We start from the raw sequence: 18,361 nt of genomic DNA on the forward strand, positions 1-18,361 counted from the left end.
TTTTTAATTTCACAATCAATCTTAAAAAGACGCCACGTGTCTCTTATTTTCAAATATTTATTTATTTTTCAATATTATAAAATACTTTTCAGCCTTTGAAGTCTAAAAACTCTATTAGTAGTGTAATAAATATTATTCCTTATATTTTATCTTTGCTCTAGTTTAAACAATGAAGCCAAGTTAAATAAGCAATACAGAATAAAATCATAACCTATATGGAAATCTTCATTATCTTTGATTACCTTAATTATTTGGTTCAATATTTCTATGTAATCTTTGATTCTCTTGATTTTATTTTGTCAAATCTTTTTATTTCAATGCGGAAATTTGTGTTTATGATAATTTATATGATTTTTTTAATGAAACCTATTAATTATCGTTGTCATCGTATTAGTGCATCAAGCGACAATGTATAAACTATGCTAGAATGGGTTTTGTTATAATATTATATTGTTATAGTATATGAGTTAGTATTTAGAACATTGATATTTATTTTATTTCACGAGTAATTTTAAAAATTAATATATTTATATATTTTTAATATTTTAACCCTTTAATTATGCTTACAAGTTTAAGAACTTCATTAGTAATCTACTAAATATTTTTCCATAATATATAATTTTAAATTTAAATATCAACTAAAATTGTGAATTTCAAGAACTCGTATAGGCATTTAACCGTTGTTATTATAATAAAATTGGCTTTTTACAAAAATAATATAAAACAACTTTTGTAAATAATTTTTCGAGCTATTTTTGTAATTAATTTATATTATTTAAAAACCAATAATTTTTGTACATGAAAATGAAAAATACATAAAGAAACACAAATCTAGAAAGAATTCAGGCAGCGGCAATATCCTCACAAAAGCCAAGAATTATATATATATATATATATATAGTTTTATGCCCTTTGTTTTAGTTTAAGATTTAAGTCCAAAAGAAAAAAAAGTTAAAAAGTTTTAGTAATAAAATAAACCTAAACATATTAGTAGAAAAAAAGCAATAAAAATTAGTGGAGACGAGGGGGATTAGACAGCCAGGCAGAAAGGACGGGCCAGGAACCTCTTTCACCTTATTTAAAAGCTTGAGCTTGTTCTGCGTTTGTTTGTGTTTACTTGTATGTTTTTGCAGCTCATTTTTCTCTTTTCTTATCCTCCCATTCGTTTTAATACAAATCCCTGTACCATAATCATACATACACCTCCCCTCTATTTTCTTCTTCCTTTTTGTAACTCAGACAGTCACAGGCAACTTGTAATTGTAGAGAAGTGAGAAAAGGTACACTCAATTTCCAAATACAATCCTTCTTTTCTTTTTCTTGTTTTTCTTTACTGTATAACTCTGGCATTGCCTCAACAGATCTGACCTCTTTTTTTCTTTCTTCCTCTCTCTCTCTATCAATTTCCTATTCTCAGTTAATCACTTGGGAAAGACTTGGTTTCTCCTTATATACATCAAACTGTGGTTCTTCTCCATTCTAAATTACTAGTCCAGCGAAATCTTTCCTTTGTTTTTGTTTTTTTTTAATTTATTCTTTTCCTGTTTTCTTGGTGTTTCTAAATTTTGAATAAAGAAAAAGTTCCCTACTTTGCTTCCAAGTTAGTGCATAAATGGCATATTGGCATTTGGTACTGTGTGCTTTTTGCATTTTTGTTCATTGGTTAATTGTTGATGATAAATAAAAAACCAAAACAAAAAGATCCGGTTGGCCTTCACTGACATCGATTTAACCTTTTCTTCCATGTCAAGGAAATGATTACAAAGCATGTCTGGGTTCCCTTTTTTTCCTTTCCATGCTGTGGGTAGCAAGCCAAATCTGTAGTTTCTCTGTTACCTTTTTGACTCAAGTGGGGGAGAGAGTGTGTGTATCAAATATAGGATGAATGGGGACCGTGGTTATAATGCTAAGTTGGGTCCCTATATCATGTGAAAGATATAAAGGCAAAGTAACCATGCAGAGTATTATATGTCGGTAGTAGTTGGCATTAGATCTCTCGAGTTTTACAGCTTTCAAGGTCTTGTCTTTAAGCTCCGGATTGCTAGCAAGATCTACATTAAATTTGATTCCTGGTGTGGTGGTGGGTGCGTGGTTTTCCTTTCCCTTTCCGTCCTCTCCTGGGTTGATGGATGCTTTCTGTATCCATCACTCCGATCTCTCCTAGAAAGCTAACATCTCATTTTAAAATTAAACCATCAGTACGTGCACCTCATGTTACATATTGATGGGTTTTCTTTTTTAGTTTTTTGCACACCAATTTTGTTCAACAACAGCCATTCACTTGCTCCCATCTACCCGAGGGGAAAAAAAAATCAGAAACTGTGTTTCTCAGTTGAGTTCTTCTTTTCTGTTTTGACTGATTGGTGCTTTTGTATTGCAGTAACTAAATAGTTCTGAAACCATGAAGCATAAAGATGGAAAATACCATTCACAACCTGAAAAACCTTTCAAGATTGTCCCTGCAACATTGCTTGTTATCGTTCTATGTGGGTTTTCTTTCTATCTTGGTGGAATCTTCTGTTCTGAGAAAAGTCGACTAGAGGGAAAGAGTGTGCAGGATGTTTCCAAGACTGTTTCTTCTCCTAAGGAACCTGCAGTGGACCCCCTTCAAATCAAATCCATGGCTTTCCCGGAATGCAGCGCTGATTTCCAGGATTACACTCCATGCACTGATCCCAGGGTAGTAATACATGACTGTTCATTTAATGAAGTTAAGGCTGCTCGATCTTTAATTGTTGTGCTGATGAGTTGTGTTTATTGCTGCAGAGGTGGAGGAAGTATGGTTCGCATCGGCTTACTTTCTTGGAACGCCACTGTCCTCCGATGTCGGAGAGGAAGCAATGCTTGGTTCCACCTCCTGATGGGTATAAGCCACCTATCAGATGGCCAAAGAGCCGTGATGAATGTTGGTACAGGTACTATAGCTAGTTGATGACTGAGAGGATCAAATTGATTTGTTTAATTATTTATCTATCTATTTAAGTACGCATGGTATAATAACATGTTGATGTACTTCCAGGAATGTGCCATATAACTGGATCAATAAGCAGAAATCTAATCAGAACTGGTTGAGGAAACAAGGAGAGAAATTCCTGTTTCCTGGTGGTGGTACTATGTTCCCTAGAGGTGTTGGTGCATATGTTGATTTGATGCAGGATTTGATCCCTGAAATGAGAGATGGCACGGTTCGAACTGCTATTGATACCGGTTGTGGGGTGAGTTGCAGTTGTTGTTTCCGATGTTTAAATTGACTTATGGAAGCAACTGATTGTCTGTCTCTTTGCTTCCCACTTCCTATTTCTTTCCAAAATTTGAACCTTTTCTTTTTCTGATTTATTTGCAGGTTGCAAGTTGGGGAGGCGATCTATTAGATCGTGGGATTTTGACAGTTTCTCTTGCGCCGAGAGATAATCATGAAGCTCAGGTGCAGTTTGCATTGGAACGAGGAATACCTGCAATTCTTGGTGTCATTTCTACCCAGCGCCTTCCTTTCCCTTCAAATTCGTTTGATATGGCTCATTGCTCAAGATGCCTTATCCCATGGACTGAATTCGGTAAATAGCTTGCATTCTCAGCTGTGCTTTAACTGTTGTTTATGAAATAACATAATCTTCTCGTTATCTATGAATTTATGCCAAAAAAGTACGAGATTCCGTTATAATTTGTTATTTATCATTGTTGATGCTGCAAGCTTTTACTTTGGTTATATTGTATCAAATAAGTGCCCCTTTTGTTCACTCTTGTAGTTTTTAAAACATAGATGCTCTTGCCTTCAGGTGGAATATATCTCCTTGAAGTTCACCGCATACTCCGTCCTGGTGGTTTTTGGGTCTTGTCCGGACCTCCTGTAAACTACGAAAACCGCTGGCGAGGATGGAATACAACTGTGGAAGAGCAGAAATCTGATTATGAGAAGTTGGAGGGCTTGTTGACTTCGATGTGCTTTAAAATGTATGCCAAGAAGGACGATATTGCTGTGTGGCAGAAATCTTCAGATGGTAGTTGCTACAATAAGCTTGCTGAGCCAGATGTCTACCCTGCCAAGTGTGATGATAGTCTTGAACCAGATTCAGCATGGTACACTCCACTCCGCCCGTGTGTTGTAGTCCCAAAGCCAGAACTTAAGAAGTCAGCTTTAGAGTCCCTGCCAAAGTGGCCAGAGAGGTTGCAAGTCGCACCTGAGCGCATCTCAAATGTTCCCGGTGGGAGTAGCAGTGCTTTAAAGCATGATGACGGCAAGTGGAAGGTCCGAGCCAAGCACTACAAAAAGTTACTCCCTGCACTTGGGACCAATGAGATAAGGAATGTTATGGACATGAATACAGTTTATGGAGGTTTTGCTGCAGCTGTTATTGATGATTCCCTGTGGACCATGAATGTGGTGTCTTCCTACGCTGCCAACACACTGCCTGTGGTCTACGATCGGGGTCTTATTGGAACTTTTCATGATTGGTAATTTCAAATGCATTTACATGGCATCTGAATCCTAGTCATGTTGTTCTTTTGATGTTTCTCATGGGTGTCTAATCTGTTGTATCTTTTCCAGGTGTGAAGCATTTTCAACATATCCTCGAACATATGATCTCCTTCACCTTGACGGCCTCTTCACAGCTGAGAGCCACAGGTAGATATTCGGTGCATTTTCCCATTTGATGTTCTTTGCTTTGTTCTGGGTTGAGAACATTGCATGTTTGGTTTTGGCAGGTGTGACATGAAGTATGTACTGTTGGAGATGGACCGAATCCTGCGACCCAAGGGTTATGCATTAATACGGGAATCAAGCTATTTTATTGATGCAATAGCCAGCATTGCCAAGGGATTGAAGTGGAGCTGCCATAGAGAAGACACCGAATATGGTGTAGCCAAGGAGAAGTTATTAGTTTGCCAGAAAAAGCTCTGGTATTCCGCTAGCAGCAGTTCAAGATGACAATATATGTTTTGCCTGGTTAAGTTAAAAAGTACTATATAATATAATATTATTGTTCTTCCAAGCGTAACGTTGGAGCTGAAAGATGGAAGCTGCATACGGATACAAGCATATCCATAGAAATCAAAGAGCCTCTAGATTCATATTCGTCCATTGAAGGGTTAGCCTCCCCCCAATAATAGTTGATTTTATAGATATATATTCTTTGTAAGGCATCTATCTATTCTAGACACAGATTTTTAATTTTTTTTTTCTTTATTTTTTTTGTGGGCCTTATTTTCTTTCTTCTATATGTTGTCAATTTGGGATGGCTGTGGAAATATTATTATTTTGTCACATCCTTCCCAGTTGTGATTTTACAAGTGTAATGAAAACTATTTCTGCTTTCCAAATCATTTTTTATTAGACTAAAACCCTAAATCCAAAGGCATTCTTAAAAAATAGGTCCAGCCCATTAAGATTATGGACTAAGTGAAGGCCCAACAAAGTAGGGACGGAGGGCACCGTCTATTTGCCGAACTCAAATTTAAGCATAAATTATATTTAACCCGGCGCTTGGGAATAGCGGTGTGGCAATCACAATGGCCGCCTAGTTTCCGGGTGCTTTGACTGCTTAGTTGTATTCTGCAATTGAAAAAAAGGGGGCGGTCAGTTTGTAAATGACGTGTAAGTCTACAGCTACACCTAGAATTCTTGTTGGACAGGTGGCGCCAATTTACGAGTCAATCACAACACCTCAGCATTCACCCCAATATTCTTCTTTTTAACTCCCTAAATATAATGCCAACTTCATTTAACAGCAACCCAAGGCGAGGTTGAATATGTTGCCACGCACCTACCAAGCTTTAAACTACATTCCCCTTTTTCTCTTCTTTTAAGTGGTCCATTGAATTTCCATCATTGTTTTCATTTTTCTAATGATTAAAAAAAAGGTATTCTTGAAGAATATTTGTATTTGGGATTGATTTTTATAAAGAATTTTAAAAGTAGATTTGATTAACTCCATTTTATTTAAATTTCATTTAAAATAATTATTTTTAAATATTATAATCTTATTTTAATTAACACATGATTACACTTAAAATATTAAAAATATATTTTTATTTGTTTTTATCATGTCGAACTCAAAATTTAAACTTGATTCAAATGCTTAAAGAAGAAATCTAATCTCACTGCTTTCAAAATCTATTTAATTACACTATATACTTATAAATTTAATGATATTCATACAACATTTTTATATTATTTTTTACAATTATATTAACTCATAAAATTCAAATTGTTAAATTTACCTAAAACTTATTTATTTGAACAAAATATTGGCAAAGATTTGCATTTTAAAAATTCTGGTTTAAAATCAGATAGATAATATTAATATTGATGAGATTAAAATTTAAAAAGTTTAAACTCGTTTTAGATTTATTTTAATATACAAGATATTTTCTTTAAAAAAGAAATATACAATGTATTTTGATTACCAATGGAGTTGGATTTGGGCCCCTCAAATATGATCAGAATGACAGGAGGAAATCTAGAAGAAACGGAGAGAGCGAAGGAACGGGCCAACTACAAGTAGAGGAATATTGACTACCGTACCCAGTATAGACACGCATTTTCAAACAATAAAAATAAAAATTACCCACATAATTAAGCTTTTTCTTGGTGCACACACAAGATGAACCCCCCTTTGGCTCAACCAATAACAATATTAAAGGCCATTCCGTATTTCGCACCATAATAATTCCAAAACAAACAAAAAAGACACCCAAAAATTCTACTTTTGCGAGAGAGAAATAGCGACGCTCTGGATTCCACCTCCTCCCGTCCTTGGCGACGGTGTTTATGCCGCTTCTTTTTCAGGTTTAGATCTGACACCTTCTCTTCTTTTTCCTTCTCTTCTTTTTCCTTCTTTTCTTTTTCTCTCTTTTTCTTTTTCGTGTTTAGGGTTTATTAGGATTCTTTTTATCCAATCTATTTTCCAATTTATTGATATAGACACGTTGTTTTCTCCGCCTGTTTCATAATGAGGGATTCGTATTGAATTAAGTGATTTCATCGATAAGGGTTTCCGTGTTTGATTTATCAGATAACATCTTGGGGTTTGTTCATCTTTTCCTAAATTAATTAGTTGCTATTGATGTTTTATGATGCTTGTCTCACGGGGATTCTTGCTTGCTTGTTTGGTTTACTATAATCGGAGAATATGAATTGTTGTTAACTGGAATTGGGCATTGACTTGTCCTGATCTGCCGAGTCGACGCTAGTTGGATTTTGTTGATTGATTATTCCAGTTTTTGTAGATATATCGCTTAGACTGAAAGTTATTTCAGTTTTTTTTCATTGTTGCATATTGTATTCTTGAATTAGTGTATACTCTTTTCTGAGTAATACTGTACTTCTATCCTCTCTTTTCTGGCAAGAAACAGTAAGCTTTGTCCAAGTATTGTTGATGAGTTATGTTACTATTTTCTTATTTTCTTGTAGAAATTCAATGTGCCCATGTTAGATCTATCTTAACTCAAAGTTTCGATTGATTTTTTTTTTTTAATATCAGCTTGTACCTGACTTGGATTTAGAGGGATTTAGTTTCCTTTTCAAGACATGGAACAAGTGTGCTTCTGGTCAAATTGCTACCTTTTCCGAGTGTTTTTCTTCCAAGAAGTACTAGATTGGCGGTTCCTTGCCCGTGGAGATTTTCTTTTGGTTTCCTTTGTCAATTGCACTTAGTTCTCAGTCTCCTTTTAACACTCAACACAGGAGCTGGAATGCTAGTTTTTTCTGAGATAGGTGTTGGATTTTTAGCACATTTCCGCAAGTAAGCAATTCTGTCTTCTGTGTTTGATTAAAAATAAGATAGTAGGATCTAAATATTTTATTTGCAGTGAATTGATGACAAAACATCCAGATGAGGATTTTGGGAAAATGCTTTTCAGGTGCTCCATGTATCTGCATAATCATGTTCGCCCATATCTGTTAAACTGGTTGAACCTTTTCTGATCTCTATCATATTTTTCTTGTTCTTCTGTTATCACAGGTCTGACTCTATCGATAGGCAGTTTAAAGTTGCATGCTAAGCCTGTAGCAGTTGTAGTTCTAAGTTAGTTTTCTGTTATTGCTCCTGATGGGCACTGATCAGTGATGAGATGTTGGTGTTTTGAGCTTTCTGCAACAGTTTCTATTTATCCTAGATGAGTTGACTGCAATGAAGCTTTTGAACCAAGTAAAGTGTATCTTGAGCTTGGGATCATTCCTGTTTGATAGAGCACATCATTCTGGTTGTGTCCTATCAGTATGTTTTGTGGAGTTCATCTGTTCCTTCAATTGATACCTGTTCTCTGCTCGAAGCTGTGGGTTTAGTAACAAATAAAGCTCTGAAGCCCATCAACAATAAAATTTCTGGTTTTATGCTTTTGCATCTTGCCAGAGGAAATTAATGGTGGATTTAGCTGACCAGCAGCACAGTTGATGTTTTTATAGTTTCTAATACAAGCAATCTTCTTCTGAAGATATATCTCATATGACTATCGTTGTTTCTTATACATCTCTTGAATAAAGAAAGTGCTACTTTTTGTTCTGCAAGAATGGAGAGGTATGTTGTTTTATCTGTGATGTGCTAGACAGTATATTTATTTTCTACAAGTTAAGGTTTGCTTATCAATTTTTGGATGGTATTAGGTACAAGTTACTCAGGGAAGTTGGTGACGGGACATTTGGTTGTGTGTGGAGAGCTATTAATAAGCTGTCTGGTGAAGTTGTGAGTATGCCCCCAATTTTATTTATTTGAAATTGTAAAAACACGTTTCTTTTGATGTGTTGACTCTGATATATCCTTTTCAAATATGTATCATCTGTTTTGAAGGTTGCAATTAAGAAAATGAAGAAGAAATATTACTCGTGGGAAGAGTGTGTGAATCTGAGAGAAGTTAAGGTAATATGAGTCCCTTTGTTCTGGTTTTACTCCTTTTTTCTTTTCATATGCATTATAATCTATCTCTTTTGACAGTCTCTGAGGAGAATGAATCATCCCAATATTGTGAAGCTTAAGGAAGTCATCAGGGAAAATAATGTTCTGTACTTTGTGTTTGAATATATGGTAAGTGACTGCTTGTATTTGTGTTATAACTTGCTCTATGATCTTTGGAGCTTTAGCTATCTTTCTGAAAACATGCAATTATCCAGGAATGCAATCTTTACCGGCTTATGAAAGACAGAGAAAAGCATTTTTCAGAAGTTGAAATCAGAAATTGGTGCTTCCAAGTCTTTCAAGGTCTTGCATACATGCACCAGTGTGGATATTTTCATCGTGACCTAAAGCCAGGTATTGTTTAATTTAATCTACAGGATTCATGTTTTTTTCTCTGTACATTTACTCAAAGATATTTTATGTGACTAACTGCCCTTTTCTTTCTAGAGAATTTGTTGGTTTCTAGAGACATAATCAAAATTGCTGATTTTGGTCTTGCACGTGAAATCAGTTCACATCCTCCATACACAGAATATGTCTCAACACGCTGGTAAGTTTGATACTTCTGAGAGTTTATTTTGTTTTCCTTTTTTTTCTGTTTTTTTTCTATTACTACTATCTAAACTTTGACTTGTTTAGGTATCGTGCGCCTGAAATACTTCTTCAATCATACCTGTATACTTCAAAAGTTGGCAAGTTCTCTGTGTAATCGGTTCTTATTCACTTATGTATGGAAATGCTAGCAGCCTTCTAATTATGCCTTTATCTCCTTGCTTACAGATATGTGGGCGATGGGTGCTATAATGGCCGAGTTGTTCACCTTACGTCCTCTTTTTCCTGGTGCCAGGTATGTTCTTTTAATTTATTATTTTTGCTGTGAACTTTCCCCCCGAGATTATGCCATCTTAGACATGGGTGATGTTTATTTTTCTTTACTAGTCTGTTCTGCAACTCGGGGTAATTGGCTGGTTGTTCACAGGATTGATGCTAACCTTTCATTATGTGTGCAGTGAAGCAGATGAAATCTACAAAATCTGCAGTGTATTAGGTACTCCAACTAAGTATACGTGGTCTGACGGGCTTAACCTTGCAAGATCTATAAACTACCAATTCCCAAAGGTCTTACTCCCTCTTAATTGTGATTACACGCTTCATAGCTTTAATTCGAAGTTATTTTACCAATGTAAAGTTAGTGTGGTCATATTATTAGAGAGTAGAATCTGATTTTTCTTTTCATCTGTGTTATTGAACATTTAAGTTCCCTGGTGTGCATCTGTCTTTGTTGGTACCATCAGCAAGTGATGATGCAATCAACCTTATTACAGTTAAGTGCAAGTCTGCTCTTTGTTGCTTTTTATTATCTTTGATGGGACTGTTCAAATTGACTTTTGCTTGGCTTTTGTTTTTAGTCTCTCTGTTCATGGGATCCTTGCAAAAGGCCATCGGCTGTTGAGGCCCTTCGACATCCTTTCTTTCAGGTGGTGTGTCTTTTATAGTTATTTCAGTGTTCTTAATAATGTTCTGGGGTGTTCTTTTACGAGGTTAAAATGACAATTATGTTGTTGCTAGTGCTCTTTTGACATATTTTCTCTTTGTTGTGCAGAGCTGTTATTATGTTCCACCCTCTCTTCGTCCCAAAGCAGCTGTGTCTGGAACTCCTCCATCTGGTTTGTTCAAAGCTCTTACCAATTTTGCTTACTCTTTTTGAGAGAATTCGTTATCTGGTTTAGTTTGTTCCTAATATTTAATTGCATGCATAGTTGGGGTGAAAGGAACATGGGAACAGCAATCACCTAGGAGATTCTCTGGGTTTCTACCTAATGCAAAGCTCACTGGCAATCATTCTACTCTGAAGGCAAATGCATCTTTGGGCACAGGTAATGTATTTTAATGTGTAATTGCTGGGGTAGTTCAGTAATGACGTTGGATTTGGTCTTCTGATTAGTGATGGTATTAGCAACTAAATTGTATGGAGCTGTATATGGTTGTTCCTTTGTTTTGTTCGTCCAAATTGCAACTCCAAATTCTGTTTATTTCCTACAAGATCTTATATGATGGGATTCCCTACTTATGGTTGATACATGCAGGTGTGCAACGCAAGCTGGAGATGGTTAATCAGGTAATTGTAATCTAATGTGTATCAGTGGTTCTAGTTATCTAGTAGCGATTTTTGTACAATGCTTCTAAATATGGTCTTTTTCTTTGTTTCTTTTTTTCCTGTTCCACCCTAAAGGATCTTAATAAGAATGATAAATCCTTGAAGAGCTTTGCCAAACAACCAAGGTATCGACCACCAGGAAGAAAGAGTCCATGTAAGCATTTATATATCTATGTATGTATTGAACTGTTGCTTTTTCATTGTATCTAGATATCTATCATATTATGAGTACATGACTATATTAACAGCCCTTTTAAAAATAAGGAAAATGAACTCTATATAAGGTTAAAGTCGACGATATAATACTTTACACATTTTGGTTGTTGAAGATGAATGTAATTGAGCTGGAAAGATGTTCTTGCGTTACTGTCTTGTTTGGTATTCTGGATGTTATTGACATGAAAATATAATGATTGGTCCAGTTGCCACATCCATCAACAAGGATAGGAATGCCATTGGAGCTTCAGATGTAGCGGAGAAGTTGGCAAATGTTACAATTGGAAATCGGCGGCTGAATGTTGGGCAAATAAGGCACTCTGAATATAAAGGCTGGGGTTCTGTGGACTGCGGATTTTAACGACATGTTTCTTTTGCCAACCCTACTAATACTTGATCACCGGAAAGAAGGTAGCGTGGAATGATGAGATGGTCTTTTTAATAATAATGCATATCTTGGGGTATTATATATTGATGGAGTCCAAATATCGAAATGAGCTAGAGAGCTTTGGTTTTATCAGTTATGTCTTCCGTTTGTGTGTTTTCTTAACAATAACCATGATATGATACATGTGTTGTGTTCTGTTACAAATAATTGAGAGTGGCTTGGTTTCTATTGACCTTTGCTTTGATAATGAAGTGCCAGTTTGTCAATGATTTTGGTTTGCATGTTGAAATTTCTTCTCCTTGATAATTGAATCTCCGGTATTGGGGTGAAAGGTTTTCTTTTATTCTTTTTAATTATTTTATTGTAAAGAAAATAAACTTGGTCTTTCAGAAAACAAAAGTTCCGGAATCTCAGTGCAGTTATAATTCGCTTTTCTTAGTCAAGGACGTATTTACGAGTGTGAATGTTGAAACCAGTTTAATATATGAGATACTAGAGATAATATCGTTATTGAATTCCAACGTTGAGAGAATGGTTGCTTAACTGCTACGCCTTCAAAAATTTTATTACCTTCGAAGTGTCGTGTAATTTCTCTAATTCATAAGAAAAAGAAAACAAAGACAGCAATGTCAATGGAATCCAAACATAACAACAATAATGTGAATTTCATTTCTTCAACTATCAAGTTCTGTATTACAAAATAACAAACAAAACAACCGCGGAGAAGGTAGTTCCCGACCCAAAAGGTCTTCTAAGGTGGTGGTATAAAAGCCCCCTAAAAATTGGCAGACCAACAAAAAAAAAAAAAAATTTGGCCAGCAGCAGCTGGGAAACAAAACCCAGTTGGGTTGTCACCATGAATGAAAAATTGACTGAGATTAGTTTTCGAGTGAAAGGACATAATATTATTAGATCAGTTACAAAGTAAAGGTGACAAAACCCCCAATTGCCCTGTAAAATCTGTCTTACTCTTACCCGCTATCATAACCAAAATTGAGAGGGAACATCCAACTGGTAACACATTTGGATCCACCGCTGCTCTTCCTTTTTGTAATTTTAAATTTCTTTTTTTGGTGCAATACTATCATAAATTTAAAGGTATTGTGCTTGTATCCTTTCTCTGTTCTCTTCCCACCACTGCTTTGCATTTACTTCTCCAAATCTTTCGCGGCTGTCCAATTTGATAACCCAAATACATCAAAATTTGACATGTTCTTAGTATACGTGTCTAAATCATAATCTCAAGTTAAGCCTAAATGTAAATAGATTACCTGAATCTGACACGCCGGAGTTCCCTGGTGCCATCAGCTAACTGTCTGATGGTAATGTAAACCCCTGGTTCATCCTGTTCAACCCATTCTGCCTCCATCTCACTCGCATTGCTCACCGAAACAGAAGGCTCATCTCTAGAGGAGGTGGTCGTCCGTGAAGCATCAAATGATGCATCCCCTCTTGTGCCACCCGGACAAAACCCACTAGGCCCTGCACTGTAAGGCTTATAGTTGTTTCTTGGCGTCCAATGAGCCATGGGGCTTTCCATTGCCGATCCCACCCTCGAGTATGTCGAATCCCTCTGCGTCTAAAGTGTGTAATTTTTCTGTTACTGATTTCATCTTGGAATAAAAGGGCATGTTTTACATGATAATTCTCACCAGATTTATATGCAACTAACAGAATGTGTTTTACCTCATCCTCAGACCTTGGGGGAGTATGTAATGCTTGACGATTAAATCTCTGTACATTGTAGAGCTCCATGATTCTATCATAATTCTCACCCCACCACCGCTGCGCTTGCCACTTGTTAAACATCTCCCGGCTTCAATATTCAAAGCCTAAGCAACGTCAGTTTCCGTATATATACACGCCTCATTAAATTTCACTAACAACAGCTCAAAAAGTACAGTCCCATTGCTGGTATGGATAAGTTGATGGCATGTATACCTGAATCGAATCCGTTTTAGATCATTTCCTCCATTAGGGAGAGAGACAAAAGTTATATGAACCCCAGGCTCCACTTGTGCCATCCATTCTTTGGGCTCATCCTCATCTTCTAACACCAGGTCCTGGACCGAGAAAGACTCCCTATAGCCAGGAGTTCTGTCACCGCTGAATGCCCCTGTAAATCTGGAATCTGACCTTCCTGGATGATGACTGGCACTGGTAAAGTCCCATGCAGGCGTTGAGCTAGAGCTTCCACCCATGTAGGGGTAAGGAACCCCTTCTGAAGCAGCATCAAAATCTGGATATGGTCGACTTCCTTTCTTGTAGCTGCTGGAGCCTGTGCAAGGCTTGCATTGCTTGTAAGCTCCAGAAAATTTCAATGCCATATCCTTGATCTACATATTATCAAAACTTAAAGTTAAATAAGAAGCCAAAAACAAAAATTCCACATTCCTGGAACTGCATTGATGTGTTCAATCTAACAACCATAATCAAAACCTTAACTATCTTGTTACGAATTATTGATTTCAAACTACAAAGTTAATATAAGGCCTAGAATTATGCAGAAATTTGAAGTGGTTTATTTGATTGGTGTTTAAGTCCAAATCCAAGCTAGTGTGCACAGTAGAGGCCGACAGGAAGATCTACGAAAAAGAAAAAGGGATAGAATACACACGCCAAAAGGAGATTGTCAACTGTGAATATCATGGGGAATATTATTACAGTCAACACTGTTGGTCTAACAGTCTGAAATCATAAAAGAAATGTACTTCTCTGCTACCACCTGAGAGCTGTTCTATTCTAGCTGTCAATTTATGAGATATCACTCACTTGCTCAGCCATTAGCACGCATAGAATTTCCCTTTTCTTTTCCCATATCCTCCCCCTCCCTTACTTTTCAAACACAGTGGATCGACAAGAATTCAATGGTGGGTCAGGCCCACGACACTTGGGAGTCTTTTCTTCGTTTTTACACCATTTTGTCTTTACTAAACATATCCCTACTTTACTTCCTAATCCCCCTTATTGCATTTTGCTCGACTTTACTTTCAAAGCCATTTAAACATACCCCCCAAAAATAATCCAGTGCTGCAAGGGAATAAGAGAAATGGTAGCAGTCAAAAGGGTAGTAAAAACAACAAATTTGTTTCTTTTTCTTGAATAAGTACATAAAATAAAATTTGAAACTGTCCATGTCAGGCACATCTGTTTTCTTGAATCCTACAAGGAACATAGGGAGGGAGAACTTTGGCCAGGAATCATGGAAGTGATTCTATCCATCGAAATCTAAACTAAAAACCCAGAGAATAAGTAACACCCATATTAGTAGACATATTGAGACTCCTAGAGGTCTAAAACAAGAAACAGAAGGAAAAAACTAATAAATTAGTACAAGGGTAACGGCGGATGGGGATTGCTTGTGGCGGGATTCTTGTTGCTCTAAGTCACGCAAAGATCTACCAGCATATACCAACACCCTAGTGCGGCCTAGGTTCAAATCCCATCACCCATAGCCCCTGCACTGTACTCAAATACATACTGTACTGGAACCCCTCCGTTTTACTCCAAAGGTTCCCACTTTTAGCCACTTTGTTAAAACCCCTGTTTCCCCATCGGATCCTTCCAAGGATGTTGCCCATGTTTTCATGCCCAAAATCCTCTCTTTCTTAATTAATGCTCTGGCTAAAGCCTAAAGCTGGTTTTGAGTAAAGCCAAACCCAAAATCCATCCATTTACTCTCATCCTATAACAATACTTTTGATTTTTTTGAGGATCACTGCGTATAGCCGATATCTTGAATACAGCAGAATTACATGGAAAGAAATGGTTAAAAGGCCCCACTCGATGCACAGCTTTTACAGTATAGTAATTAAGTAATAGGATTAAATTAAAACAGTAGTGTAGATACATGAATAAACGTGAAAGGAAAGATGCCAAGAGAAAAGCGTCCAAAGAAGAAAAAGGTGGTCCCCCCCCCAAGGCTAATTGGGATTATGATTTTGTTCTTTCTCACAAACAAAGCCCAAAGTAGAAAAAAAGGAAACTGAACTAAAGCAAAGCCTAAGCTACCATTGATTCAATGAATGAAGCAAAGAAGGAAGGCTCAAGGCCAGACCATGCCAACAAGCATTGTAAAAAAAAGATAGCGAAGAGATGATATAAGTAGAACCTGCGTGGTCAGGCTTTTGACAGCTTCTTTGGTGCTGGGAGTGCCACTTCCACGCGCTCCTTCTACTTCTTCACCTCCATCCGCCATTTGCTTTGTGCAGGCTATGCACGTAAACATTTTTTTTTCTTAAAAAAAATCTCTTTGCTTTTGATTACTCCTTTCGTTTTTGCTGTCTACTTATCTCTGCAAAGAAGCAACAAATTGTAGATTACTAATTTATTTCACGTTTGGGGGGTGAGGGTAATGATGGTCAATTGAAACGCATGGAAGATTCTTTCATGCAGTACTGGTTGGTTCAGAGATGGGGAGACATACTTGCAGACATTGTTACAATAAAAATAAAAGACTGCTCCATTCATATAAAAACAAAGGATCTAATTCCAGCATGTTTGGCACCCGAGAAAAACAAAACAAATGGATGGAAAAGGAACAAAGAAAACCCCCCCAAAAAAAATCAAAACCATACAAGAAAACAATCCCCAACAAGTGTGAATGTTGCATCAGCATCATACCTTATTGAATCGAGTTTTTTTTTTCTTTTGACAACGACAGAAAGGAAAAGAGAAGTAAAAAGAAAAAGAGCTTGGGATCAGAGAAGTAAGGCCCCCCAACACCTTCCCAAAAAGTGTTTCCTTGCTATATTAAAAAATAAATAAAATCAAATAAAATAAGCAGTCAATTATTGGAAAATTTTAAAAGAAAAAAAAGGAAAGGAAACATAATGGGACATAAGCAATTGGAAAGTAACCTAATTGAACAAGGACCAAGGTTGGAATCTATGCTTTGCTTTAACGTAACCAGCAAAGATTCAAAATAAAACAATGATCTGTTGAAGCAAGCCGATGTTTCTGACATACTAATTTAAATGAACGAAATTGAATTAAAAAAACCAAAAGCAAAAAAGCAACCCAAGAATAATATAGAGAAACATTGGAGCAGTAGCACAGTAGTTTTTCTTTTTCTTTTTTGGTGGGAGATAGGTGGATGGATGGACCAATGTATATTTATCGAAGAAGAAGAAGAAGATGGGCCTATTTCAAGTGTCGAGAAACAAATAGACAAAGTGACGAGAGAATATTGAGTAGCAACTGTTGGACATTGAGATTTGTTTCAGTTGAAAGCCTGAAAACTACTACTACTTGGCATCATTTATTGTTCGAAAACGACTTACCCTTTAATATCCTTCAATTGCTCTTCTTTTTTTCTTAGCTGTCTTTGTTTATATCTCTAATTCACTCTCTCTCTCTCTCTCTCTCTCTCTCTCTTTCTAATTTCATTTCCTCTGCTCTCTGTTTTCTGCTCTGCTCTACTCTGTTTTTTTTTCCCACAGCTACAATATCAAAACTGGTGGTTTCTCGTTCATTCAAACACATACTCAGAAGCCATAGCTTTAATTACACTACGTAAACAATGATGCAAAGAATAAAGGAAAAGTAATGCTTTGTTTGGTTGCTGAGAAAAAATTAAAAGAAAAATAAAAGATAGGGAAAAAAGAATTAAGACCCACTTACCCACTGGCCAACTTTAATAACCCAGTAAAGCTTTGAATGTCTTGGAGATTGAAGATTGAAGCTTGAAGCTTTGAAACCAGAAAAAAAAAAAAAAGAACACAAGAAAGCTTTAAAACTTAAGAATGGAAAATCCAATGAATTACAGCTGAAAAAAAATCTTGATAAATGAAGAAGGAAAAGATAGCAGATTAAACAGAAAACGTACAACAATATATATCCGGATTGGGTGACAAAAATGCAGGCGATATATCGGCCGAGAATCCCAGACCTTCCCAAAAACGGAATGTTTTGTTTATGGAAAGCCCGGGGATTTAGATTTCGGCAAATGAAGCCAAAAATAGCTAATTAAAAATAAATATATGTTAAGACAAAAACACTCGGACAGACAGACAAGGAGACGCAAACAAATTGAGGGCCAGGTATTTATATAGTAATAGACACCCTACTACTTGACTCAGACTGTGAGACGGGGTTAGGAGGTGTTGACGGCATCAGTGGATTCTGCCGTTAAAAAACGGAAAAATGTGTTCTTATTAGCTATTAGAGGCAACAAATCGGTACTGATCGGGAGACGGGAGGACATGTTGGCCCCACGTGTTTTGCTGATGCAATAAAGTTTTGGGATCTCTTACGTGTATTGTAAGTAGGGTACGTGGCGAAGCAGTATTGGTTTAGATTCAATCGTCGACAGCAATGGCTGGGATTTCCTTATGAGATTAGTGATTAGAATTTGACTGCTGATTAGTAGTTGCGAGTTATGATGAACCGTCGCATCACCATTTCATTTTTGTTTTTATATTAATATAAACCTAGTTTCCTTTTTCATCTTATATCGAAAGAAATCCCTCAAAATCACAGTTCCTGAAATTAAATGAATAATTGAACTCATTGATTAATTAAAGACACCCTGATGATGGGTCCTTGTTACACCACTATCTGGGAAAAAAATATTTGCATAAAAAAAGAGAGTGAATATTATTGAAAGGAGACTTTTATCAATTTTAATTTTTTTTTTCTCCAAAACGACAACAACAACTACATTTCTACTTTTTTATGTGAATATTTTTGTTGATATAAATTTCTTTA

At 36.3% G+C, this 18,361-nt stretch overlaps 3 protein-coding genes across 13 annotated transcripts; 2 read left to right on the plus strand and 1 right to left on the minus strand.

The window, feature by feature from the left end:
- Positions 1–906: 906 nt before the first annotated feature.
- Positions 907–5,319, plus strand: LOC108478197 (probable methyltransferase PMT21). Of its 4 annotated transcripts, none has more exons than XM_017780629.2 (8): positions 907–1,280; positions 2,381–2,680; positions 2,767–2,915; positions 3,020–3,215; positions 3,344–3,554; positions 3,777–4,452; positions 4,547–4,624; positions 4,705–5,319. In XM_017780629.2, the coding sequence occupies exons 2-8, from the start codon at positions 2,402–2,404 to the stop codon at positions 4,925–4,927; spliced, it is 1,812 nt and encodes a 603-aa protein (XP_017636118.1). In that variant the 5' UTR covers positions 907–1,280; positions 2,381–2,401; the 3' UTR covers positions 4,928–5,319. The 4 variants fall into 4 exon arrangements, with proteins under 4 accessions (XP_017636118.1, XP_052879346.1, XP_052879347.1 ...); XM_053023386.1 differs by having other exon boundaries at positions 1,039–2,084; XM_017780630.2 differs by lacking the exon at positions 907–1,280 and adding an exon at positions 1,294–2,198.
- Positions 5,320–6,557: 1,238 nt separating this feature from the next.
- LOC108478199 (cyclin-dependent kinase F-4-like) lies at positions 6,558–11,919 on the plus strand. Of its 2 annotated transcripts, XM_053023388.1 has the most exons (19): positions 6,558–6,787; positions 7,482–7,742; positions 7,810–7,860; positions 7,962–8,516; positions 8,603–8,681; positions 8,787–8,855; positions 8,931–9,020; positions 9,107–9,245; positions 9,339–9,441; positions 9,531–9,583; positions 9,672–9,738; positions 9,902–10,010; positions 10,150–10,215; positions 10,301–10,369; positions 10,495–10,558; positions 10,652–10,768; positions 10,979–11,010; positions 11,125–11,203; positions 11,472–11,919. In XM_053023388.1, the coding sequence occupies exons 4-19, from the start codon at positions 8,509–8,511 to the stop codon at positions 11,624–11,626; spliced, it is 1,299 nt and encodes a 432-aa protein (XP_052879348.1). In that variant the 5' UTR covers positions 6,558–6,787; positions 7,482–7,742; positions 7,810–7,860; positions 7,962–8,508; the 3' UTR covers positions 11,627–11,919. The 2 variants fall into 2 exon arrangements, with proteins under 2 accessions (XP_052879348.1, XP_017636121.1); XM_017780632.2 differs by lacking the exon at positions 7,810–7,860.
- A 380-nt stretch (positions 11,920–12,299) lies between these two features.
- LOC108478201 (protein BREVIS RADIX-like) lies at positions 12,300–17,686 on the minus strand. 7 transcript variants are annotated; one of them, XM_053023390.1, is made up of 8 exons: positions 17,481–17,686; positions 17,276–17,343; positions 16,936–17,163; positions 15,765–15,947; positions 13,595–13,989; positions 13,340–13,469; positions 12,925–13,232; positions 12,300–12,824 (listed from the first exon to the last, which is right to left on the minus strand). In XM_053023390.1, exons 4-8 carry the CDS (start codon positions 15,879–15,881, stop codon positions 12,746–12,748), a joined length of 1,029 nt encoding a protein of 342 aa, XP_052879350.1. In that variant the 5' UTR covers positions 15,882–15,947; positions 16,936–17,163; positions 17,276–17,343; positions 17,481–17,686; the 3' UTR covers positions 12,300–12,745. The 7 variants fall into 7 exon arrangements, with proteins under 7 accessions (XP_052879350.1, XP_017636124.1, XP_052879349.1 ...); XM_017780635.2 differs by lacking the exon at positions 16,936–17,163; XM_053023389.1 differs by lacking the exons at positions 16,936–17,163; positions 17,481–17,686 and having other exon boundaries at positions 17,276–17,474.
- Between the last annotated feature and the right edge of the window lie 675 nt (positions 17,687–18,361).

The sequence above is a fragment of the Gossypium arboreum genome, chromosome 12 (genome assembly GCF_025698485.1).
Source record: "Gossypium arboreum isolate Shixiya-1 chromosome 12, ASM2569848v2, whole genome shotgun sequence".
NCBI lineage: Eukaryota > Viridiplantae > Streptophyta > Magnoliopsida > Malvales > Malvaceae > Gossypium > Gossypium arboreum.